The sequence below is a fragment of the Pipistrellus kuhlii genome, unplaced genomic scaffold, assembly GCF_014108245.1.
Source record: "Pipistrellus kuhlii isolate mPipKuh1 unplaced genomic scaffold, mPipKuh1.p scaffold_m20_p_13, whole genome shotgun sequence".
Lineage (NCBI taxonomy): Eukaryota > Metazoa > Chordata > Mammalia > Chiroptera > Vespertilionidae > Pipistrellus > Pipistrellus kuhlii.
Window position 1 is genome coordinate 25,973,156 of NW_023425438.1, and position 26,506 is coordinate 25,999,661.

The 26,506-nt window shown below is 35.8% G+C and overlaps 1 protein-coding gene across 2 annotated transcripts in view; it reads right to left on the reverse strand.

The window, feature by feature from the left end:
* PNPT1 (polyribonucleotide nucleotidyltransferase 1) overlaps positions 1–26,506 on the reverse strand; it is a 35,928-nt gene that overhangs the window by 2,385 nt on the left and 7,037 nt on the right. For both annotated transcript variants that reach the window (XM_036435366.2, XM_045580756.1), the window contains exons 5-26: positions 25,224–25,273; positions 24,095–24,158; positions 23,949–23,996; positions 22,732–22,845; positions 21,756–21,942; positions 20,232–20,283; positions 19,814–19,871; positions 19,597–19,693; positions 18,724–18,826; positions 16,522–16,592; positions 15,200–15,236; positions 11,462–11,528; positions 11,291–11,380; positions 8,852–8,905; positions 6,244–6,350; positions 5,729–5,800; positions 5,576–5,639; positions 4,852–4,935; positions 4,469–4,552; positions 3,470–3,576; positions 3,328–3,383; positions 1,305–1,383 (exon numbers count right to left, since the gene is read on the reverse strand). In XM_036435366.2, the coding sequence (XP_036291259.1) occupies positions 1,305–1,383; positions 3,328–3,383; positions 3,470–3,576; positions 4,469–4,552; positions 4,852–4,935; positions 5,576–5,639; positions 5,729–5,800; positions 6,244–6,350; positions 8,852–8,905; positions 11,291–11,380; positions 11,462–11,528; positions 15,200–15,236; positions 16,522–16,592; positions 18,724–18,826; positions 19,597–19,693; positions 19,814–19,871; positions 20,232–20,283; positions 21,756–21,942; positions 22,732–22,845; positions 23,949–23,996; positions 24,095–24,158; positions 25,224–25,273 (1,745 nt within the window). The remainder of the gene's footprint in view (positions 1–1,304; positions 1,384–3,327; positions 3,384–3,469; positions 3,577–4,468; positions 4,553–4,851; positions 4,936–5,575; positions 5,640–5,728; positions 5,801–6,243; positions 6,351–8,851; positions 8,906–11,290; positions 11,381–11,461; positions 11,529–15,199; positions 15,237–16,521; positions 16,593–18,723; positions 18,827–19,596; positions 19,694–19,813; positions 19,872–20,231; positions 20,284–21,755; positions 21,943–22,731; positions 22,846–23,948; positions 23,997–24,094; positions 24,159–25,223; positions 25,274–26,506) is intronic.

A 26,506-nucleotide genomic window follows, 5' to 3' on the forward strand; every position in this document is an offset into this window, starting at 1 on the left:
TATTGATTTTTCATAGAGAGGAAGGGAGAGGAATAGAAAGTTAGAAACATCGATGAGAGAAATATCAATCAGCTGCCTCCTGCACACCCCTCACTGGGATATGCCCACAACCAAGGTACATGCCCTTGACCAGAATTGAACCTGGGACCCTTCAGTCCACAGGCCGACGCTCTATCCACTGAGCCAAACTGGCTTCGGCAGCATTTTTTAAGTTGTTGCTTGTCTTTCAGTGTTATTGTAATTTTGCCATATAATGAAATACAATATTATTACTTTATTTACATTTTGGCTTTGATATCGTGCTGAGAAATATTTACCCAGTAGGAAGATTAAAATATTCTAGTCCTCTCACAACAGCATTCCATGCCCCAATTTTATTTTTCTTCTTCCACCACCTTAATTTTTTTTTTTTTTTAAATATTTTATTGATTTCTTACAGAGAGGAAGGGAGAGGGACAGGGAGTTAGAAACATCGATGAGAGAGAAACATCAACCAGCTGCCCCCTGCACACCCCACACTGGGGATGTTACCCGCAACCAAGGTACATGCCCTAGACCAGAATCAAACTTGGGACCCTCTACTGAGCCAAATCTGTTCCGGCACCACCTTAATTTTTTTTTTTTTACATTTGGCTCCTTGATCTAGATGGGATTTTGGTATTAAAAGAGTAGAGATCCCACATTATGATAACCAGCTGTACCAACATGATTTATTGAATAATCTTTGATTCTTCCTTAACTGAAAATACAATGTAAATATTGTATTATGTAGTCCCATGTCTATATCTGGGTATATTTCTGTTTTATGAATCATCTATTTCTGGGCCAGTAATACACTGTTTTATTCTCTATAGCTTTATGATTTAATATGTGATAAAAATATACTCCTATTATTCCTCTGCCCTCCATCCCATCATTTTCTTGAGTATTTTCAAGTTCTGCTTATGAACTATAACGAAGATTAAATAAATGTAAAAACATCCTAAGAATTATCTCGCCATGATTGGTTGGTCAAGAAAATTGAGAAAACAGGGTTATTGCTATTTTAAGTAATTGCTTTGTGTCAACTCTAGATGCTATTTCACCCTAAAATTTTTAAGATCTGTTTCTATTCCTTCATGGACGGAGAAACAAATACCTGTGATAAATAATGTAAAACCTTTTGTCAGCAGCATCTCTATCAGTTTTGGTTTTCTATATTAAGCCTGTAGTGGACAGAGTGTACAGTTTGCACTAGGTCAGTAAATTTCACTATGATTATTTTAAGGCAGTTTGAAAAATCATATGTCTTTCTTTTTTTTTACCTTTCGTTGATCAAGTTGTGAGTTATGGAGTAGTACTGCAGTCATATTTGGATATAGTTTAACCATTACTCCAGTGTCTCTACAAAAAAAGAAATAGGCCTGGTTAAAACATTAAGTATCTACGTATCCATTGGTAATCAAACTGTTACTATGTTTTCATACAAAGTAAAAAAACAAAAATCCCTCCAATACATGCTTTTCTTTTTTCCCCCCCTCAAGTTTTATTGAGATATAACTGACACATAACATTGTATAAATTTAAGGTGTAAAACAATGAATCAGTACATGTTTTCTAACTATAAAGTATGATTGTCCAAAAGTGATACTTACTTTTTAATTAAAAATATACCCTATTTAAATATTTAAATACTATGTATCAAAGGACAGAAGATAGAAAAACATGCAATCAAAAGCCTTTAGAATACTTTTTCTGTATTTCTCTTAATATTTTTAAAAATTTTTTGAAATGACATTAAATATTTTACGAATTACCATAATCTTATTACATAGTGACTTAAGAAGGAGATTAGATAACTGGTATACTTGTTTTATTTAAAAATTTCTTATTTTCTATAGTCTAAAATCAGCCAGTCCATTTCTTAGTTCTCACCTTTAATATTACATTAGGGGTATGGTGCACAAAATTCATGCACTGGGGGGGTGGGGGGTTTCCAGTCTGCCCCTTCTCATATACTGGGAGCTTTCAGGGAATGATCTACTGATGGCTTAGGCCCGCTCCCCATTGGGAGTGGATCTAAGCCACAGTCTGGCCTCCCTTGGTGGGAGGCGACCAGGCTGATCAGGGAAAAGGGCTCCCTGCTGCTGCAGCTGCCAAGGTATTTTTATTTTTATTTTTATATATATTTTATTGATTTTTCACAGAGAGGAAGAGAGAGGGATAGAGAGTTAGGAACAGTGATGAGAGAGAAACATCGATTAGCTGCCTCCTGTACACCCCTCACTGGGGAGGTGCCCGCAACCAAAATACATGCCCTTGACCGGAATCGAACCCGGGACCTTTCAGTCCTCCCGCCAATGCTCTAACTACTGAGACAAACCGGTTCCAGCCCATCAAGGTACTTTTATCAACATGGACTCCAGTCTCTTTACCATGAAAAAATGACAACTTTCTTTAGGCATTTTCAAAATGTGTTTTTCATAGGATATGACATTTCTTTCTTTCTTTTTCTTTTTATCCTTGCCTGAGTATATTTCCATTGACTTCTTCTCCCCCCTCCCCCCCCCCCCGTTTCCCTCTGATTCCAGGCTTGGCTCCTGCTCAAGCCTAAAGCCTCCACCCCAAGCTTTAGGCTTGGGAGCTTGGGAAGGGGGACCCTCTAACCCCTCCGATGGCCAGCTGGGAGTGACCTGGGTGCCAAGGAAGCTCCTGGGAACCAGGTATGTATGCAAATTAACTGCCATCTTTGTTGGGTTAATTTGCATACTCACTCTGATTGGCTGTGGGTGTAGTGGAAGTATGGTCAATTTACATGTTTCTCTATTATTAGGTAAGATGATCTCATTGCCTTTCATTATTCATTTCAAATTGCTTTGAACATTCATGCTACATCTGATAATTTATTTTTTTTTGTAGAAAAGGATTTTCTGATCCTTAAAATCAATCTTTTTATCTGGTAAAAATAAAAGGAACTACAAAGGCAATAAATAGTATGTATCTTTAAAACAGACCAACAAAAAAATACCAAAGAAAGAAAAAGCAAAAGGAAAGAAAAAGGAAATATTGCTAAGTCTGTTTAATTGTCTATTGGGAAAATTAAAAAGATGGGAAATTTGGTTAAACTATTGAATTAGAAGAATCTACTATAATTTGTAATTACAGAACCATATTACTGAAAATCTACAAATTGATGTAGAAAAGAAATTTATACCTTAAAATAATTAATGATTATGTTAACTGACATATAGTCTAAACATAAGTCCAAAGTAAATAAAGCACATATATGAAGCTTATAATATAAATCTTATTTAAAAAAACAACAACAGCAAAGCATATTGATATTACCTGATTTCAGTTATTGTTGCTGTATATACTGCTCCAAATTCTAATTGCTGCTCTTGCTGTAAGTGCAAAATAAGCCATAAGATTCATTATGCAAACAGCAACAAAAAGTAGAAAAAATAAATGTTATAAGATCTATACTTACATCATCTTTGCAGATTTCCATAATGTAATCTCTTGCTTCATGCATAGCACTGGGTATTGGTGCAAATATAGAAAATGTTTCTTCATCTACCTGACTAATGGTTACACCTTTTAAAAAAATAATTTGCATATTAAGGTTAACTGGCTCATTCCAGTGGAGATTAGTATGAAAAGTCAATGTGAGTGGAGGAAATGACCTGGAAGTAGTTGGCAGGATGGTGCTATGTTTAATCAATGCTTTAGGAATGAAGAGGTTTATTCACCAACAAATACACCCTGCACCCCTGGAATTTTTCCAGAATGTGCTAGCCAATAAACCCCCTCTTTCTTGCAGCCGATAATCTGGTGGGGTAAAGTATGCAAGTTCTAATTTTGGAGAGTTTAGTTTTGCTCTCTTAATTATTAATAAACACGATAGTAGAATTCTTTCTTCAACTTTTCTTCTCTCTCCCTTTTATCCTTAGATGGTGAACAGTGGATAAGGGACAAAATCATGTCAGTTTCTCAATCTTAACTGGCTAAGGTGACTCTCCTCATTCTCCTTCAATAATCTCAAAGCTGGTAAGTACTAGGTAACCCAAAGCTTGCTTTCAGAAAAAAAATAATAATAATAAAATAAAGCTTACTATTCCTATACTTACTCTTTAAAAATAAGAGGAACACTGTGAAAAACGGTGGGAGTAATTGTAAAAGAAAATTAAAGCAGAACTCTAAAGTGAAAAACTATACATTTTTCTAAATGCTTGATTTTAAATTGTTGCAAAAAAGATTAGGAATTCTAGGTCATCCTTCTTGAATACAGTAAAGGATAATCATTTGCTAATTTATTAACAGGCATACAGAAAACTTACAGTAAAGCCATATCTATGTTATTATCCTTTTCTTTTGGTCTTCCTCTCATTTACCAAACATATATCTTTGGAGCAAACAATAGAAATGAAGTTACAAACTTATGACCTAGCATTAGAAATAAAAAACCCAAACTTCATATAATACTTACCTGTTTCAGCCTGAAGTTTTTTTAAATTATATCCACCTGGTCCAACAAATATTGCTCGTTTTGATAATGGAACCTGAACAGTTTCTGAAATGTAGTATAGACAAAAATATAAATAAATACATATATGAATCTAAAATATTTCCTATTCACTTAGGAGTTTTTTGTCCTAGATACATGTAAAAATATTTAAGCATGAAATAGAAAACAATTTGCTAGTGACTAAAATTACTGTAAGTTCTAATATCAATATTCCCCCAAATTTAAATCACAAAACTTTAAAAATAGATTTGTTTTGTGAATGGAGTTACAAATACTGAAAAATAATAATATACTTTCATATATTAAAATTTATCTTATCATGAAATCAGTAATAATTTTATTACCTATAACAGGTCCATTTTCTTTTCTAGATGCCCGAGGCTTTGAAATAACTTTGTTCATAATCTGTAGTATCTCCTTCTTTGCCACTAGAAGAGATTAAAAACAATAAAAAATAATAACTATGTAAACTAAATATGATAAGTTATAGCAGCAATCATCTTAGTTTTCATGGCATAAATTTCAAATTTTTTAGCTTAATAATAAAAGCTCTTCACATTTGTTACCTTGACGATTTTACTCATATTTTCTTCTCTAGTATTATCTTAGAAAGTTACTTAATTTGAAAAATTGGAATTTTTAGTGGCCTTCCATTTTGGTTGTTAGTTGTGTGTCTAGTAACTTAATACTTCTTGATCGAGGGTATTATGTGAAATTTCATTTTCTAAAGCAATGCTTTATAATAAGCTTATCTATAAATACAAAAGGCTAATTGCAAAGTGTCCCTGCATGAGTTTGACCTAGAGACTACTTGCTATGACATGTGCTGACCACCAGGGGGCAGTGCAGAGTAAAGGAAGGCCTCAGCCTGTAGCTGGCAGCTGGGGAAGGAAGGCCTGGCTGGTAAATATTGGCCCTGATTGTTGATCAGGCCTAGAGACGCTACCTGTGCACAAATTCTGTGTACCAGGCCTCTATTTTTTTTATAATATGCCTACTGGGAATTATAGTTCCATTAACAAAGTAGATAATGATGGAAAGAGAATGAGGCACACTGGCTTAGCTTACCTGAGGCTTGTTGAATGGCCTCCATTACAATTTTTAATGGTATTCCAGGTAATTTAATATCAGCCTAATAAGGAAAAGCCAAATATTATATAAATACTTATTTATGATATTATTAAATATCATAAAAATGAAACAAGTTTGGTTTAAAAATACCTGTAATGCAGTTATTCCCTTATTAGTGCCGGCCATTTTGAAATCCATGTCACCGTTGTAATCTTCAATTCCCTTAAGGAATTTAAGAAAATATGATATAGTTTTAAATACAAACAAAATTCACTCACTGTCATTGTGGAGAAATTTTGAAAAATAGCTTTAGATATAATAAACTGTGTCCTCTAAGATGACACAGACATACTTTAACTACTTCTAATTTGTGACTTTTAAGTTATAAATATTTCACCTGAAAAATCACTATTTTAGATCATGTTTTCCCCCTAAAAGCATAAGGATTAATTTATGATTATCCTAAAGTGAGCTAAACTAAGGATACTTATAAGTAATATATATTTTTAACTAACATCCTATAAAAAACAAGGAGAAAATGTAGTGGAGGAAAGCAAGAACAGGACTTCTTATTACTTGAGTCCTAGCTTTCTTTTAAGCATACGATGCTTGTAAATTATGTATAATCTTTACCTTTAAGCATTAGAAAATGCGAATATACTTGCCAGAATATCAGTTAGCAAACGATAATCTTCTATTTCATCCTTATCAGTATTGTTTTTGGTGACCAATCCTACTGCCACACCCGCGACAGCAGATGAAATAGGAACCCCTATAATTGAGAGAAAGAACTTCTGTGTGATGTATACAGCCTAACACATACATTTATCATTCTGTTGACATTTATTTTAATGTAAGTGAATGGTATTCTAAATTGACAATCACCGAAACTAATTTGGAAAGGTCTTTTTAAAAAAAATTTCCCTCCTTGTGATGTCACCCTTCCTGGCTGTGTCCTTTGGTATTTGAGTCCTCCCTCCCATCCTCATTCCTTTTTTTTTTTTTTTTAAGATTTTTAAATTGATTTTTGAGAGAGGGAGGGAAGGAGGGAAGAAGAGACAGAGAAACATTGATGTGAGAGTGAAACATGATTGGTTGCCTCCTGAATGCCCCCTACCAGAGATTGAGCCTGAAGCCTGGGCATGTGCCCTGACCGGGAATGAAACCAGCAATCTTTCAACCACTGAGCCACACTGGAAGGAAAGATCTTAGTAAGTCATCTAAGTATCTCATTTTTCTTAAACATATAATAAAAGCCTTTTAAAAACAATTCTAGCAAGTAATAACTGTTTTTAGCACAAAGCTCTCTAATAATAGTAACCTTAATTCTTTTATTTGTTGATTGATTTTAGAGAGGGGGAGGAGGGAAGAAGAGACAATAGACATCATTTTATTGTTCCATTTACTTATGCATTCATTGGCTTCTATCAGTATCCTTTTTATTGGTAGGCCTGTGGTCAATCAACTCACGAACAAAGACAGTGAAAAAGACAAGGTTTAGGATGACACATCCTGAAGTATTACACTTGAGACTCTTTGACTCATCAGGTCAACAAGTCCTCTTTGTTGATCCTTCAACCAGTTAGGAAATGTGCACCTAGCATCCAGTCAATTTCTGCATTTTTCATAGAAAGATCCTAAAGGCTGAACTCTAGGTATACTATATAAGCAGTACCCTCCCTCCTCACTTCAAATCTAGTAATATTTCTGAAAACAAAAAATTAGTTTACTATGGCATGAATTATTTTGACTCTGGTTCTTTCCCTCCACAGCCCTCCCCTTACAAAATCCTTATAAAGCATTCTTTTTATAGTGTACCTAAGGGTCTTGCTGAAGGTCACTTTCAGGTTCACGGAGTTACACTTTATAGAAGATACCTTTCTTAGTTTTCAGAAGAACCTTTTGTGTCCTTGGTATACTAACTAGACTCTGTGACTTCTCAAACACTTCTGTTATCTCATCCTGAAGTACTGATCATACTTAGGATAGATTTTTGTCTAAATCAAAAGATCAGAATTAATTTAAAATAGTTGAAAACTCTTATAATCTCTTTTCAGCTCACCTTTTCCAGAATTTGTTCTGTTTTCTCCAATCTGAGATTAGAAGACTGAAGAATGCAAACTCCACAAGGACAGGGACTTTGTTTTGTGTCCTTCTAAGATCAGTGCTTGTTACAGAGGTGGCATACAATAAAGATTTATTGAATAAATGCATGAAGGTGAAAATAGGAATAGTATTCTACTAGTTACCTAGTAGAATTGTTTCCCTTCCATTGAACACAACTAGAAAAGCACCTTTAATTGCTTTTAGCTTTTTTCCCTTTGGCTTAAATTTTAACCTTCCTAGATAATGTTATATATTCACACCATTCTTTATATTCTCCTTCGTTAGGTTGTCCTATCTTTCAAACTTGTACTGTAAATGTGTAAACTTATAGGGGAACTCCTTGTGTGGCCTCGAGTGACTTTAGATTCGTTTTTTCTTTCTTGAATAGCATCATTAGTGACTATTTGGCAATAATTGGTATTAGAGTCTCTTAAGTTGTTTTAAAAAATATATATATTTTATTGATTTTTTACAGAGAGGAAGGGAAATGGATAGAGAGCTAGAAACATCAATGAGAGAGAAACATCGACCAGCTGCCTCCTGCACACCCTCTACTGGGGATGTGCCCGCAACCAAGGTACATGCCCTTGACCGGAATCCAACCTGGGACCTTTAAGTCCGCAGACCTACGCTCCATCCACTGAGCCAAACCGGTTTTGGCAAGACTCTTAACTTTTTGACTCTTTCCCTTTTCGTGTTTCAGACCCAAAGATTATATTTAACCACTTATAGTCTTCCTTCCTAAAATTATGTATACACACTATTAGTGGCATTGTTCTTCTCATACCGTACACAAAGTTGCTGGACGATTACATGGTTATTTTCCCTTATCAGTCCTACTACTTCTTGCTAATCCAAACTTCTTTAGTGAATGGAATCAACTTTAGTGAAAGGTGGAGCTCTCAGACCTTTTGGAAGGTGAGAAAGCTTATTGAGCCACCAAGGGCAAGTAAACAATTTGAGTGTATTGCTTTTAGCCAAAAAATAGGAATGCCAGCAGATATTTGTAGTTGAAGCTGAACTTTGTGATTACTTTGCTTCTGGCCTGGTTGGTAATTTGTAATATGATTTCTCTAAGTCTACTCAACTTGAAAGAAATCTTATATTTTATACTAACCAAGTATTGTATAATAAAGCATTAGAAGTTTTGAGACATAATTCTTTTACCTGCATCCATTAATGCTAAACTTCCACAACATGCAGATGCCATAGAAGATGATCCTACAAAAAGAAAGATAAATATTTGCTTTATTATATACTGATTTAAAAAATACATATATACACAAAATTATTGGTATTGGTTATTTCCTTATAAATATTCAACTATAATATTAAATTTAATATTCTTTCCTTCTTTTTAAAATCACTTAAGGCAAGCTCTCTTAAATCATGAACTATAGAGATGCATATATGATAACTGTTAGCTATATATGGATACTAAATTTAAATTGAAGTAAATTCAGTCCCTCAATGGAGAGCAGAGATTGAAAATTTTTATCATCAAAGAGAGCAGTGCTAGAGATTCTGATTCTAAGAATGCTCCCAGAAGCACTAGGAAGCCACTTTTGTTTCTTACTCAGAAGTAGTTAAAAGATACAGGGCTTTGGCTCTCTCACTGGACCATAAGCAGGAGCCTAACCACACCCAGTAAAGAACAGAGTCTCTAGTTTAAATTCTGAGCTTGCTTTATTTTGCTTAAAAAACAAACACCTTATGACCTCCTGATCTATGTCAGCTACATCTTTGAAAATGCTGTACCTTTTCTGCCTTTAATGACTTGCCTTAACCTATGGACTGATTTTTTAAAAAAATTTAAATTTGACTTTTAAACTTAGCCTCTCTCTGTGGCTATCATATCTATGCCCACTGCCTAATGGATGACTCAGTTTTGGCCCTTGCTCTGTGGTTCGTGAAAGTAAACAAACAACCCAAACTGGATCTCTTATCCTATGCTAGGGGCCAAGTGCATGAATTTGTATACTTTGAAAGGAATTGTGGGCCGAGAGGCTGCAGTAGGCACAGGGGTGGGTCTTGGCCCATCCTCCATGCCCCCTGCCTGGCCTCTCCTGCTGGGGCCTTCAGTCCCATCTGCAGGCAGCCCTGCTCCCACTGCCGCCATTACCACGCACTGACAGTGCTTTTCCCGGTTGCACCCGATGGAGGTAATGCGATTGAGGCCAGCGCCAGCAGTGGGTGCAAGTGGGGCTGGTGCCGTCAGCAGCTGTGAGCGGCAGCTGCTGCCCCAATCACCCCCAGGTGCAGGGGGAGGTGAAGAAGTCCTCAGGGGCAATCAGGACCAAAAGCTGCTGCTTGCACCCGCTGATGGTGCCAAGCGATTGAAACCAGCACTGGGCACCGGAAGCGGGGGCAAGTGCCTAAGTGCCAGGCTGGACCGTGGCCCGCAGGAGCAAAGAATTTTCAGTAACCACCAGAGGCTCACCTATGGCAGCAACCGGTGCCCTGCCTTGGTCTGGTGCCCCTGCTCACCTGCTCCACCATCTTACATGTTCCACACAAGTCCCTTGGTGTCAGTACACGTCATAGTGACCAGTTGTTCAGTTGTTCTGCCATTTGGTCAATTTGCCTATTAGCCCTTTATTACATAAGATAATAAAAACCTAATATGCAAATAGACTGACCAGTGGAACGACTGGTTGCTATGATGTGCATTCACCACCTGGGGGCAGATGTTCAATGCAGGAGCTTCACCCTGGTGGTCAGTGTGCTCCCACAGGGGAGTGCTGTTCAGCCAGAAGCTGGCAAGTGCAGCTGTGGTGGTGGGAGCCTCTCTCGCCTCAACAGCTGTAAGGAGCAGCAAGCAGGCGGGTGACAAGGAGCAAGGGGTCCCAGACTACAAGAGGGCGCAGGCTGGGCTGAGGGACCCCTCTCCCCCAGTGCACAAATTTCGTGGACCGGGCCTCAGGTAACATAAAGAAAGAAATATTTGTTTTATATTGTTTTCAAAATAACTATTTTATAGAACAGATTTAGTCAAGTCTATGATTAACTAAACACATATTTCTTTTTCTTTTTTCTTTTTTTAATATATTTTATTGATTTTTTTTTTAAAGAGAGGAAGAGAGAGGGAGAGGGGGATAGAGAGTTAGAAACATCGATAGCTGCCTCTTGTGCACCCCCTCCACCCTCCCGGATGTGCCCACAACCAAAGTACATGCCCTTGACCGGAATTGAACCTGGGACCCTTCATTCCGCAGGCCTGAGTCAAAACGGTTTTCGGCAACACATATTTCTTTAGCAATGGGTTTGGGAACTATAGTAATAAACAATGTAACATTACTTCTAGAAAGTTAAGAATATAACAGGGGTGCCCTTGCTGGTTTGGCTCAGTGGATAGAGCATCAGCCTGCAGACTGAAAAGTCCCAGGTTCAATTCTGGTCAAGGGCACATGCTTGGGTTCTGAGCTCAATCCCCAGGAGGGGGCGTATAGGAGGCAGCCAGTCAAGGATTCTCTCTCATCATTGATGTTTCTTTCTCTCTCTCCCTCTCTAAGTCAATAAAAAAATATATTGGGGGGGGGGGGGGGGAAAGAATATAACAGGAAATCTGATCTTTTTTACTAGGAAAAATATATTTCAATGTCATACCATTTGACTCCAGGACTTCAGATGTGATTCTTATGGTGAAAGGAAAATCTTTGGGAATAACAGGATACAGAGCTTTCTCAGCAAGAGCACCTAAATTAGAATAAAAAATGAGCAAAAAAATGTACTAAGTCTCTGTAAGAATATCATATAAGTTTACAGATTTGTACTTACCATGCCCAAGTTCTCTTCTATTTACACCAGTGACTTTGCCAATTTCATTTGTTGCATAAGGAGGAAACTAAAAAACAAAACAAGCCCACATACATATATGACTGACATGGAAAGATATCCAAGATATATTACCAAAATAATAAAACAAGTTACAAAACTGTAAAATTCCAATTTGTTTAAAATATTAGGTCTAGTAATAATTAATGTCGTTTTCTAATACTTTTTTTAAATCGAATTTATTTAAACAATATAACAAAATTTAATCAACAATATAGTTGCCGTTGTTTTCTACTACTTGTGCCCAACGCTCAGGAAGCATTTTCATCCCTCTGTTGTAAAATTCTTGTGATTTTGATGCAAAAAATTCAGTCAATGCATTTTTGAGGCATTCTTCATTAAATTTTTTTCCAAGAAGAAAGTTTTGTAAAGAACGAAACAAATGGTAATCGGAAGGGGCAATATCAGGAGAATATGCAGGTTGAGGGAGAACTTCCCATTCCAACTGGCGCAGTTTTTCAGCAGTGATTCTTGCAGTATGTGGTCTTGCGTTATCGTGGTGAAGAATTACGCCCTTCCGATTAATCAGCACAGGTTTTCTCTTAAAGCTTGGGCTAACCTTTCCAATTGGGCACTATACACTGCACTTGTAATGGTTTGGTTAGATGGTAAAAGTTCATAATGAAGAATTCCTTTAAAATTCCACCAAACACACAACATCACTTTTTTCGCATGCAAGTCAGGTTTTGGCGTGGGCTGCGGAGCCTCATTTTTGTCCAACCATTGAGGCCGCCTTTTCAAATTAACATACAGCACCCATTCTTCATCTCCGGTAACAATTTGCTCTAAAAACGGCAAACAGTTTTGACGAGAGAGGAGCAAACTGCAAATTGTGACTCTTTGGTTACGGTTGTTGTCGGTCAACTCATGAGGAACCCATTTTCCAAACTTTTGGACTTTGCCAAGTGCACGCAATTGATTGGAAATTGTTTTTTGTGAACAATTTAAAGTTGTCACAAGCTCTTGTTGGGTAATTTGAGGATTTTGCACCAAAAGAGCTTGAAGAGCTTCTTGATCAAAATTGGACACACGGCCTCGACCACTCTTGTCATCTAACGAAAAATTTCCCTCGCGAAATTTCTCAAACCAACGCTGGCATTTTCTGGCGCTAACTGCATCTTGACCAAGAGCACTACAGATGCTTTTTGCAGCCTCACTTGCTTTTCTTCCTAATTGGAACTCGTAAAGCATGCAGTGCCGAATATGCTCTTCATCCGCCATCTTCTTAGCCCTAGTTTTGCAACAAAAACCAAACCAAACACAAACTTTCAAGCAAAACTTGTTAATTGCACTTCACACGTTCTGTAGATACCACGTGTTTGAAGGTTATGTCAATACAAGTCAACGCCAAGCAAGATTTTAAACGAATGTTGAAAAACGACATTAAGTATTACTAGACCCGATACACACACACACACACACACACACACACACACACACACAGATACATAAACACACAGAGAGAAAATAACTGGACACGCCTAATTGGTTTGGCTTAGTGGATAGAGTGTCAGCCTGTGGACTTAAAGATCCCAGGTTCGATTCTGGTCAAGGACATGTACCTTGGTTGCAGGCACATCCCTGGTAGGCAGCTGATGTTTCTCTCTCATCGATGTTTCTAACTCTCTCTCCCTCTCCCTTTCTCTCTGTAAAAAGTCAATAAAATATATTTAAAAAAAAAGAAAAAATATCTGGACATCCAACATATATACTATATTGCTAAAAGTAGGTATTTCTAGTGTAAATGAAATCAAGTAGGAAGTGAATAGTTATAGGGATTTATGCCATAAATTACTATAATTTTTAAATTATTAACAGTAACAAATATACAGTAGGTCCTTGGGTTATGTCAGAGATCCTTTCCGATGGTGCGATGTAATGTGATTTTTGCTGAAGTCGGAACCTACGTACATAAGCACCTACGTCACTCACATGGAGCACATACACTGCAGTAACGAAGTGAAGCAGTAAAAAAAAATTTAAAAGAAACATCGCTGTGAGAGAAACATCAGTTGCATCCCTCCCATACTCGCCCAGCTGGAATCTGACTGCAACTCAGGTATGTGCCCTCACCAGAAACCGAACATGTGACCCCTTGGTCTATGGGACAATACTCCAACCAACTGAGCCACAATGGTCAGGGCAAAACTTATTTTTATAATGAGACAAAATAAAACAAAACAAACAAAACACAGATAAAAAAAAGAAATCTACACTGAGGAAACAGATCTTCTCCAGTAAGGGTTTTCCTTTGACAGAGGTTGCAAACTTTTATTTGATTACTAGAGGCTTGGTGCACAGCATTCATGCACTCGGGGGGTGGGGGAGTCCCTCAGCCTGGCCTGTGCCTTTTTGCAGTCCAGGAGCCCTTAGGGGATGTCTGACTAATGGCTTCTGGACATCCTTAAAGCTGCCATGGAGATGGGAGAGGCTCCCACCACCACCACTGTTCTCACCAATTGTCAGCCTGTCTTCTGGCTGAGTGGCTCCCCCTTGTGGGAGCACACTGACCTGTCATTATGCCATTTGGTCGATTTGCATATAACCCTTTTATTATATAGGATTATGTTGTCTTAAGGGGTATGAATTAGTTATGATCATTTAAAAAATTGGGAAATTAACCATAAAAATAAAAATTTGGAATGGTAACATTGTATTTTCTGATTTGGGTGCAGGTTACATGAGTGTCTGCCTTATAAAAACTTATTAAACTATATTTCGTTTTACATGGTTTTCATTATCTGTATTTTACCTTACAATAAAACTATTTAAAAAAATGTGATGATACAACATAGCCCATAGTTTTGTCCTACACCTTTCCCTACCTCTTTCCCTATTATCAGCTAGAGCTACACATTTCAGAGCTGCCCTTTTAAAAAAGAATGCTATGTGCTCGTTAGCTCATAATAGAGGATGTGCTTCTATAGCACTTGGGTATATCCACAATGGGACAATTATAAGTGACTCCAGATTTGTGAGGATCACCAGGTTTAAGGATATTTTTTTTTAGCATATATTACGTGAAATGTTCCCTATTAATTATAATAAGTTCACTAAAATTGAGATATTTGGATTTGGGGCAGCCAACAACAGTCACTCAAAGGTGAAGTGACTTGCTGTTTTACAATAGCCTTCAGTATCTATACTTTAAATAATAAAATGAAAATATTATTATATGTCATGTCTGGTCCTTTATAATTAGTTGTGAATAAAGTCAATCATAAACTCAATTATATGTAATAATTTCATATAAAGTGCTTTAATATTAAATATCTCAGTTCTTTGACTACTAATCAACTGAGTAAAAATATGAACATATAAATGAACTATAAGAGAGAAGGTAATTTGCCAGTTGAGGTATTTGAAAAGCCCCATTGTTGTTTGACACATGTGAATAAGTACAAGTCTTTCTTGACTAAAACAATATTGTCTACTATACTTTAATGTATGACTCAGAGCAGAAGTTGCTGATTAGAAAGATACTACTTCCTAAACCCCTTCTGTATGCAATAAAAGTCCTCAAATCCACCTTAAAAGATATCTGATACAACTAGCACAGTAAAATGTAAATGGTAGAATCTAGGTAGTGAGTATACAGATATTCATTGTAAAATTCTTTCAACTCTGCTGTATCCTAAACATTTTTCATGAAACATTTTAATAATAAAAAATTCACCTTACCTCATAATGCAGCATGAAATTTTTATCTTTTATTCCACTACAAACAAAAAGCACAATATTCAAACCCTTATACAGATACAAATTTAGTTCAATAAACAATTAAGAGAGACTTAAGGGGATTTAAAAAATACACAATTGGATATTAGAGAATGGTCTGAAATTGAAAACGAGAATTAGAAGGATGTCAGAGATAGTATTTTTTTTCCTGGGGATAAAGACTGAATTCTGCACAGATTTAGGAAGACAATTTTACATTTAAATATCCAGAACTGAATATTAAAACCATTTTTAAAATATTAATTATTAGGAGAATAATAAATGTTATAAACTCATTAGTTAAGTCTCAGGATCTTTCTCCCAGTCAACATGTGAATTGAAGATCAGTAACTGAAATGATATAGCTGAGAGCAATCAGAAGATCTGACAGGCAAAGATCTTTTCAGGGTTTGAAGCTGTGTTGCCTCCTAAAAAAAGTCATTATGAAGGGAAAAAAAAAAAAAAAAAAAAGAACAAGAGCAGGGCAATCAAGTTTTGGCCCAGATGAGAATTTATAATACAAAGTATAAGAGCTCCTCCAAAGCATTATAATTATGATGAACATTCCATGGTGACAGTTCCACTGTCAATTTTATTAGGTACATGAAAAACAATTAGTGATGCTATCATGAATACAGGGGTTACCCTCATCAGCTGGGCAATAGGAAAAGGGAGGCAGTTCTGTAGTCTTTCAAGACCAGGGAAAGGGAAGCAACCCTGTTTAAGCACGGAGAAAAGAAAGAGCCTATGGTGGCCATGAGTCCTAGGACGTTGATGCAGTAATGCTAGTGGGGATTGTAATATATTGTAGATTCCTATCATGAAATTGGTCAACAGGATTTTATTGCTGACGTTTTAGGAATATAAGAGAGCCAAGTATTTCTGAACACAAATTCAAATGTGCCTTGGGATTAGACATGGTTTTATCATTTAGTAATAGCCATCAGATTCATTTCAGCAACTGGATTCCTGCTTTTTTATTTGCTCTCTTTTTCGTAATAGAAAAATCTATCCATTCAAGATTAACTCTGAAATCTGTCCTGAGGAATGGTTCTAGAGAAAGAGAATAAACTAAATTTACCCATATTAAAGAATTAAATTCTTTACCAATATTTGTGTTGACCAATGAGTTATAAGACAATATAAAAATACCTTGAAATTACAATTATGCAAATAGAAAAAAAGAAGTATAGAGGTACAGGTCTTAAAAAAATAAAATGAACAATAATATACTACATGAGCTTCAATTATACAAGGGAACATCTTAACCAAAAAACATAACTTACTTCATAGCTGTCATAATTCGGTCCGACTTAATACTGGATTCTAATGAATCAAATGTGACAGTACAAAACACCTAAAGAAGAAACAAATTTGTCAGGCTTTAGTTGACTAACGGAAAAGATGCAAATGAGAAATATCTGAAAAACCCAATTAGTTTTTAAAGAAATGGGATAAGTATAATCTATACAAACCTATACATGGTACTTAATACAATCATCATCAAAAACACAAAAGTCTAATATCACATAGACTACATATGTAAAGCACTGTACTAGAAATGTTAGGGGAGAAGGAAGGAATATTCATAAAACCTGACCATAAAGAAAGCCTCAATAAAGATCCAGTCAATAAAACTGCATTTAAAAAAATTAATCTTCTTTGAAGGGACTTAACATAATCCAGAGATTGTACAATATATCATTCAAAACATTCAGGGTTCAACCTACAAAAAAAACAGGAAATGGGTTCCATCCTCAAGAGAAAAAGACAATGAATAAAGATTGATCCTGAGCTAATTCAGATGTTAAATTAACAGACAAGGACTTTCAATAGCTATTATATTCAAGGACATAAAAAAAAAGAAAAAAGAATCCAAATGGAAATTCTAGAACTGAAAAATATATTATCTCATAATGAAAGGAGATAACAAAGAGTCAGTGAACAAGAAAACAGATGAATAGAAATTGCCCAATCTAAAGGACAGAAGGCATGGGGGGAGAACATAGTCTCAGGGGCCTATGGGACAATTTCAAAAGACTAACAGATGTACCTCAACCCTAAAAGGAGAGAAAAGAGAGCGAGATACCAAAAAAATTTGAAGAAACTATGGCTGAAATTTCTCAAGTTAAATGAAAGACAAATTTATAGGTTCAAGCGCAGGAAACTGTTAGTAGGATAAATATGAACAATGATTTGATTAAGTCCTAACTTTTTATAAGCTGAAAATGGAGGGGAAAACCCCACTAGAACATTTTTATGTGCAAAAAAAAACAACCCTCCCCAAAACACAAAATCTATATCCAGCAAAAATATTCTTTGTGTTTAAATGCAAAATTTTTATGTGCAATGTTTTTAGCTCTCTATCCCTCTCTCTTCCTCTCTGTAAAAAAATCAATAAAATATATTTTAAAAAAAATCACTAAAAAAAAATAGCAGAAAAAAAGACAGTTAACCATACTGAAAAAAACTGCCCAAAGACTATGAGCAGATAAATCACAAAAGTACAACCCTGAATCAGTGCTACCTCTTTGCACATAGCTCCAGGGACACTATGTGAAAATAGTGCCCTTACAGGTGTACAGCCCAGGGTATGGTTTATACAGTGACCATATTGACTGGTTATTATATAAAGACTAGAGGCCATGTGAATGAAATTCGTGTATACTGGGGGTGGGGTGGGGGAGGGCTGGGGGAGTGCTGTCCCTCAGCTCAGCTTGTGTCCTCTTGCAGTGCTGTTGGCTGGGCCTCCTTCTTTGGGGTGATTGATCAGAGAGCCCCCCGATTGATCACCCTGCAGAGGATGGCCTGGGTCTCCCTCTTTGGGGTGATGATGGAGCACCCTCTTCTCCCCGATTGATTGCCCCACCAGCTAATGGCCTGGACCTCCCTCTGCGGGGTGATTGTGGGTGATGGTGGGGCCCCCAACCAATCGCACTGCACCTGCCTTGGCTGGCCTGGCGCCAGCACATGTTATAGTGTGGTCATCTGGAAGGTCATTCTGCTGTTCGAACGTTCAGTCAATTTGCATATTATTCTTTTATTATTATAGAATGACTCACTCATAATTAGAGCAACACAAATGAAAACAATGATACACCACTTTGTACACATTAGATTTGCAAAGTTTAATTAGGGATTAATAAAAGAAAAAGGCGTAAAGCATAATATACACAAAACGATACACGTACATGTTAAGTACAAGAGAATGGGTGCTTATGTAAGGGAAAAGAGTAGGCTAAAATAACATACTAAATGGAGAAAACAAATTGAGGATCTTGAATAGACAATATCCCATACACTAAGGAATCTGAGTGACTCAATTATGTGTAACTAAAAAAGCTTTTAAGAAAATTTTAAAAAATCAGATAACCTGATTAGTACATTCCATATGATAAAAAACTTAGTGTCTATATAATGTACTTCTATTAGATCTAATTAAGCAATCCTGATTTAGCAAATAATTATAGCTTTTTACATATAATTACCTGTGTTTGTCCCCTTTGAAATAATGCTGATCCATGAAGAATTTTAAACATATCCACCTCACAATTTATATTTCTGAGTGAAGTCAAATCCCGACCATCACACCTATAGCAATAAAGGAAGTAAGTGTATAAAGCAGCGTTGGAAAACAGAAAAATAATATATTACTTTATCCCTATCAGGAAGATCTCAACTCCAGCTGCATATCATAATCACTTGTAGAACTTTCAGAGAACTTTACTTCACTGAATCAGAATCTTGGGGGTTGTGACCCATACATCTGTACTGTTAAAAAACTCTGCAGGTAATTGTTACATGCATCAGGGCTATAAAGCACTGTTCTATGCACAAGGCTCACAGAGATAGTCAAACATCCACAAAATTTACACCTTCAACAGGTACCCAATCTACACTGATAAAAGAGTAACATGCTAACTGACATTACCTTTGCATACTCCAATAAGGAGTATGCAAATAAGCCCAACAAAAATGGCGGGTTAATTTGCATACACAGGCACCAAGTAGCAGGGGAGAGATGCTTGCATTGTCGCTGCCACAGCGAGAACGCAGGTGTTCTGCACTATCCCAGCTGCTCTGGGTCTCTGGAGAGTGTGGGAAGGCAGAAAGGTGGCTCCTGGCCTGAGTGAAAAGGTGTCTCCGGCCTGAGTGAAGGTGGTGCCAGCAGCCAGGGGAAGGAAGGCCCATTCTTGCACGAATCTTTGTGCATCAGGCCTCTAGTTATAAAATAAATATGATAATTGTCTCTAGTTTATTTAAAAAATATCTCCTTGCTTTGAGAAAGTTGCCATTTTTAAGGCAACTTGAAGAGACAATGCATGCTTCAATTCCATTAAAAAAATGAATGATATATTTACCTTTTGTATTCATTCAAAATAATACTTCTAAAAACCTCCTTTGCAACAACATTGAATGATTCTATTATTTCATATGGATCAGCCTCTGGAAATTTTTCTATACAAGAAAGAAAAACAAAACTAAGGTTTTCTTTTATTGGAAGACAGGATTTCTTGTTAGTTCACAGTATCAAATCAATTAACTATCCTTTAAATACCTTAAAAAAAAAAAGAATACCTTTTAGTTGTTCCTCTGTATCTAATCTTATCTTGTTAACTGCTTCATCTCTGGAAATCTAAAAGAAAGATAAGGTTCAGCAAAATTCAACATTTCTATTTTAAAATTATTTTACAATTAACATGTAACTACTCAGATTTCTCTAATGGTAGAATTCTTTAAAAGATTAGAACTGTTTATTGACTTATAAGAAATATTACCTGTATATAAATTCATTCAAATATACTTACACATGTCCCTATAACTTGTATTAATGAACAAAAGAAGAATGGAGAAGCAAATAGCTAGGCTGTTATTTAGCTTTCTGTTTAGACATTTTTAAATAAAAATAGGACTGCCATTCATTTACAATTTATGTGAGTTATGACAAAAAGAATTCCCAGAACAATTACTTAAGACAAAATCCATGTATACCTACTTTATCATGTTCATAATCTGTAAAAACTGCGTAGAGTCTTTCCATGGCAAGTCTATTTTAAGACAAGATAAACATCAGCATAATATTTGGAAACACAAGGCAGTGTCTATTACAAAACTGAAATATTTAACGAGCTAAAATATTTAAACATTGCATAAAGAATTTAAAAACGTATTTATTATTCTTTAATATTGATATTCTGTTTGCTACTTATAACACAATACAGAGTACAAATTTCTCCTTACCTCTCAGGGAAATCACTCACACATGGTTTTATATATTTTTTATACTCTTTTTTATCTCTTGCTTTTTTTCTCTTCTCTCCATTCAGGCTGTTTATATACTCTTTAATCTGACTGATAAAAATACTAACTTTTTCAATTTATTTTAAGTAAGTGATTCATATTTACTGAGTGCCTGCCTATGTGCAGGCATTGTTCTAAGCACTGGCAAACAGTGTGGTTATGCCTTATTTCTTTTTGAGAACCTCAACAGTTTCCTTACTTAAATACCTTATGCTGTATTGATTCTCTTTTATCTTGACCCGGAGTGATATGTGATTTGAATCTTGACCAATAAATTCACTCCCCCTTTCATTTAAAATTCATACTTATGCTACTGAAGGGGTATGTGGATTTATCCTTTTTAAAGCATTAGATTGACATTTATGCAAAGACTCTTAAAACAGAAGGGTGCTGCCCTGACCAGTATCACTCAATGGTTAGAAATGGCCCAGCACCGCCGAAATTGGTTTGGCTCAGTGGATAGAACGACGGTCTGCGGACTGAAAGGTCCTACATTCGATTCCGGTTAAGGGCATGTACACTGGTTGCGGGCACATCCCTGGTGGGGGATGTGCAGGAAGCATCTGGTCGACGTTTCTCTCTCATCGATGTTTCTAGCTCTCTATCCCTCTCTCTTCCTCTCTGTAAAAAATCAATAAAATATATTTTAAAAAAAGAAATGGCCCAGCACCAAAGGGATGCAGGCTTATTTCCTGGTCAAGGGCACATACTGGGTTGCAGATTTGATCCCAGCCCCGGTTGAGGCACGTATGGAAGGCAACCAATTGATGTGTCTCACTCACATCAATGTTTCTCTCTTTCACCCTCCCTCCCGCACTTACACTAAAAATCAGTGGGGGAAAACACACACACACACACACACACACACACACACACACACACACACATTTAGGTGAGGATTAACAACACAAACAAACAAACAAAACTAGCAGGGTGCTACTTGAGAAATACATAGACAGTGCTTCTATATGAAGGATTTTTCGGAGAGGAAATTAAATCTGGTGACAATTTGTTTCTTTTTAAAAAATCCTCACCTGAGGATATATTCACTAGTTTTTAGAGAGAGAGAGAAAAACAAACAAACATTAATTGGTTGCCTGTCATATGCACTCTGACTGGGAATCGAACCCTCAACCTTCTGGTGGATGGGACAATGCTCCAACCAATTGAGCCACCCCAGCCAGAGTTTTCCCAGTTTCTTTTACACAGATGGTCTTACTTATGAGTGTATGTCACAATCTCTGGTGAAGGGGTAAATAACTTCTGAGGTGTCCTCTTGGTAATACCAATTTCTTTTACCAACTGCTGGATGCCCTGAATTATTTGTTGTGAATATTTTACTCCCACTTTGATAGCATGGCAAAAGTCCTGCTGTAAAATGTTCTCTGCAGAGGCCTCCAACATAACTAAAGAAGGGGGGGATAAAAAAAAGATTGCTATTGAATATATTGCCAATATAACTTTTTCAAATAACATGACATGACATAAATTGTACAGGCTCTGAAGATGCAGAGAAGAAGGAAGAGCACATAGGCAGTTAGGGGGTTTAGGCCAGGCGGGGAGAGCAGTTAGGGCCATCAGGCCAGCAGGGGAGCAGTTAGGGGTATCAGGCAGGCAGGCAGGTGATCACTTAGGAGACAGTGGTTCTGGATTGCTAGAGGGATCCCAGATTGGAGAGGGTGCAGGCCAGGCTGAGGGACCCTCAAACACCCTGTGCATGAATTTTGTGCACCGGGCCACTAGTATACATATAAGTTCCCAGTTAATCTCTCCCCTGAGCCTCTCACTCCTGTTTATTACTAGTTTTTCACATCAGAAATAGTTCAATACTTTCTTACAGGATATAAAAACAGGCTTAGAATGACTAAATTAGTTAAATTAACATATTTAAACTAATAAAATAATTTATTATCAGATTTAGAATTTTAATTTATAAACTGGCTTATCAACTTAAAAATAAATTACTAAAATTATCTTGTTAAGAATTTTTATATATTTCAAAGTTGTTTAACATTCTATAATTTTAGCTATTGTCTGATGAGGCAAGAGCACTACCAAATAAGGCAGCCATAAAACAAAACAAAAATCCTTATGACTAACAAAAACCACATACAAAAAAAGAGTTTAAATGCATCTTTAAGAAGCAATAACTCGTAAGTAAAACCCAGAAAAAATTTCGTACTTAAACTACTTACCAATTTGACTTTTAGGTGCTCCAGCAACCACTAAATTTAAAGTACTGGAAGACATTTCTTTTCGTGTTGGGTTAACAACACATTCTCCATCAATTAGTCCTATTCGTACTGCCCCTAAAATATATTAAAATATTGGCAGCTGTTTAACAAAAACTCAAGTTTTCAAGACATTAGTCCAGTAATAGTCTTAATCCCTGACTTTAATTGTGACATAATAAAGTCCATTATTTCTACCATGGTATTTAAGGCCCAAAGAACATCCCATCCCACCCTACTTTCCTGCCTCACTGAATCACTCTTGAGTTGCTCAAATATACAGTTTGTTCCTATGTGATTATGCTTCCCCTGGTCTAGACTTTTACTTTCTTCAAAGCAAATGCTTACCATATGATCCTACTAATCAGCTTAAAAGTTGACTACTCTGAGAAGCCTCTTGGCAGCCTTACCTTTGAAGACTAAACCCACTCTTCTCTATCCTTTTCTTAGCACTTTGACTTCACATTATAAAGAATTATTTGTTTCCCAAGAATTGCCTCATTTGTCTTAGAATTTCTGGTGCCTACTCTGCCTTTGTGCCTTTAGCACTTAGCTCGGTATCTGGAATTTAGGACACTCAATAATTACTCCATGAATCATTTTTTTAAAAAAATATATTTTATTGATTTTGTACATAGAGGAAGGGAGAGAGAGAGAGTTAGAAACATCGATGAGAGAGAGTCATTGATCAGCTGCCTCTTGCACACCCTCTACTGGGGATATGCCCGCAACCAAGATATGCCCCTGACCGGAATCGAACCTGGGACCTTTCAGTCCGCAAGCCGACGCTCTATCCATTGAGCCAAACTGGTTTCAGCTCCATGAATCATTTTTATACTGCATGATTAAAACTTGTAAGAGCTGTAAATTACAAACATGTTTGTTTTTATCTTGAATGGGTATGTACTCTGACAATTTCCCAGTCAAAAAGAAAAGTCCTCAAACAGAAGAGGCAACTAAGCAGTATCTAGGGATACAAAATCTCTAACACCCTAAGAGTGCTATCAGAAACAAAATCCAAGGTAAGCATGAAAATGGCAAAAGAGCTGAAAGAAGTTTTAGAATGTCACCTAATTCAAGATAATAATAGATAATAAATTGGAGCCAATAAATTTAGGCCCTTGCTCACTAGTATTTTCCTGGAAAATCATAGATGTTTCTTATTTCAAATCCTAACTTACCAATAGGTCCATTCCAAGGAATATCTGATAATGAGAGGGCTGCAGAAGCTTAAAAGAAAAGAAAAAAAATAAGAGCTGAAATAAAAATATTTTATGGCTTTTAAAAAAAATCAAGTGATAATTTTGATCTCTATTTTTATACTTACCACCATTAATTGCTAAGACATCAGGTTCATTAACACCATCTACTGCTAATAAATTACAAAGAACCTGGTACAAGAGAAAAAATTGAAAGCACTTAACAAAATATACTTGATTTCGGAGGATTATCATTTCAATTGACATCTTGGCCTAAAACATAGGAGCACTAAATGATTAAAAGCATGGGCTTTGTAGTCAAACCCCTTAATTCTATTATCACTAACTACACGCTTGACCATGGGCAATTTACTTAAACTTTAAAGTTTCCTCATCTTTTAAAGGAAAAATAATAGTATCTTCCTAAAAGGTTTTTATGAAAATTAATGGAAATATTGTGTGTATTCAACAAATGTTAGTTATTTCTATTACATAAAAATATTGTTACCTCTTGTTTATAAGCACTGACAAAAAAACCCAATGAATTATTTCATACTACAATAATATACCTACATCTTATACTTAAGAAAACAATTTCTTGAGGCAATTACATCCTTGTAAAAGCATATTTACAAGGCATATTTATTTTTATCAAATAAATAAAAAACTGTAGTTAATTAAAGTATTTCAGTCATTCTGAAAGAAAATATTCAGAAAGTATTAAAATATAATGAATAGAGGTTTAGAAGACTCAGTAATAAAAATAAGTAATAAAATTAATTATGAGGGTGTGGCTGGGGAGAGGTCATTGGGGAAAAAAGATATATGTAATACTATATGTAATGCTTTAAACAATAAAGAATTTAAAAAAAATTAGTTATGTTGATTGTCCTAGCCTCTGTTACTAATATGACCTACAAGGCCCAAATTGACCTGCCCCACCAATCTCAATCACTAAACTTTAAAATTCACCAATTTCTCTTTTGCCTCAGGGCTTGTGTGTTTCCCATTCCATCTTCCTGGAATGCTTTCCCTACACTCCTGGGTTGGCTAACTCCTATTAATAACTCAAATAGACACTGACTAAATATTAGCTTTATAAAACTATGTTTTTAAAAAATTTAATGTAAAATGTGGTAGCATCACCAAAAATTCTTGTTTTGTATTATTTATATAATATGTAGTCAATACGTATTCTAGAAATTCATTAAATAATTTTAGGTTGATCTGGAAACAACCTAAAGGAGGCCACCCTACCTGTGTGTCATAAAAGTAGCCAGCTGGAAAAAGAGGTCTAATCGAACGATCTGCCAATAAAGAGAGAAAAGATATTAAATAGTAGCTTTACAGTTCAAAAGGTTTTCCCTATTAAACATCAGGCTAAGAAAAGAATATAGTTAGCTGTTCAATATGTAAAAAAACCAAACCAAACCACCACAAAAAACCCTTGGGACCGATTTGCTGAAAAGGACAAAGATAAATGTCAGTGCTTCAATTAATACCTAAAAACAAAAAATTAGCAAAGAAGGAACACTCAAATCTAAAATTGGGGAGCAGCTTTTAATTTCAGTAGGTATCAGTTCCTAATATAAGCAGAGGAAAGAGACTTATGAACAATAGACCAAAAGAAAATCCTGCCTTAGTAGTCTGTCTATTGAATGCATAAAAATATACAGAAACTAGCAATTTCTGGGTAGGAGAACTATAAAATACAAGCAACCCACAATATTTAAAGATGTCAAAGATTTCAGTGATCTAGGTGAGTTAAAGGAGGGTTGGCAATGGAAGTGGGAGATTAGAAAGAATGAGGAATAATGAACTGGATTTGGTTGAAGATGTGGTCAAGGATGAATCCCAAGATTTTGGCGTGTGTTATAGGAAAGAAGTGTAACTTCATTAATTTTCTATTTTTTATTATAATTTGTTATACATGAAAAAATATTAGTTGTATATATGCAACTTAAAGAATAATAATTAAAGCTTATGTACCCTTTATGTCATTTGAAAAAAAGTACTTACTAATACATTTGAAGCCTGTGAGCCCTTTCTATGATCTCATCCTCCCATCATTCTCCATAAAAGTAACTACTATCCTGAATTTTGTTTAATCTTGCCTTTGCTTTTCTTTGTTGTATGTACCATATATGTATCTATTCTTAAAACAGTGATTGGTTTTATGTGGTTTTGAACTTGACGTTTATTCTGTTTGGGGATCATTAAGCTTCTTCAATCCCAAGTCTGATAATCTTAATAAAATTCTGTAAAAACTTCAGGAAAAGATGCAAAGATTTGAAAGATTACAGACATTTTCAGTAGTCAATGAATATAACGCTTTTAAGAATTACTATGTTAAGCATAAAAATGAAAATTACTACAGATAGATTCAACAGAATTGAGGCATGGGCCATGGAACTTATATACTCAATAGAACTCATTCCTTTAGTCAACAAATATTTATTGAATGCCTATTTTGTACCAGGCAGTATACTGGGTCTAAGGAATGCAATGAAAGAAAACTTAAGAGATATTATATAGCACAG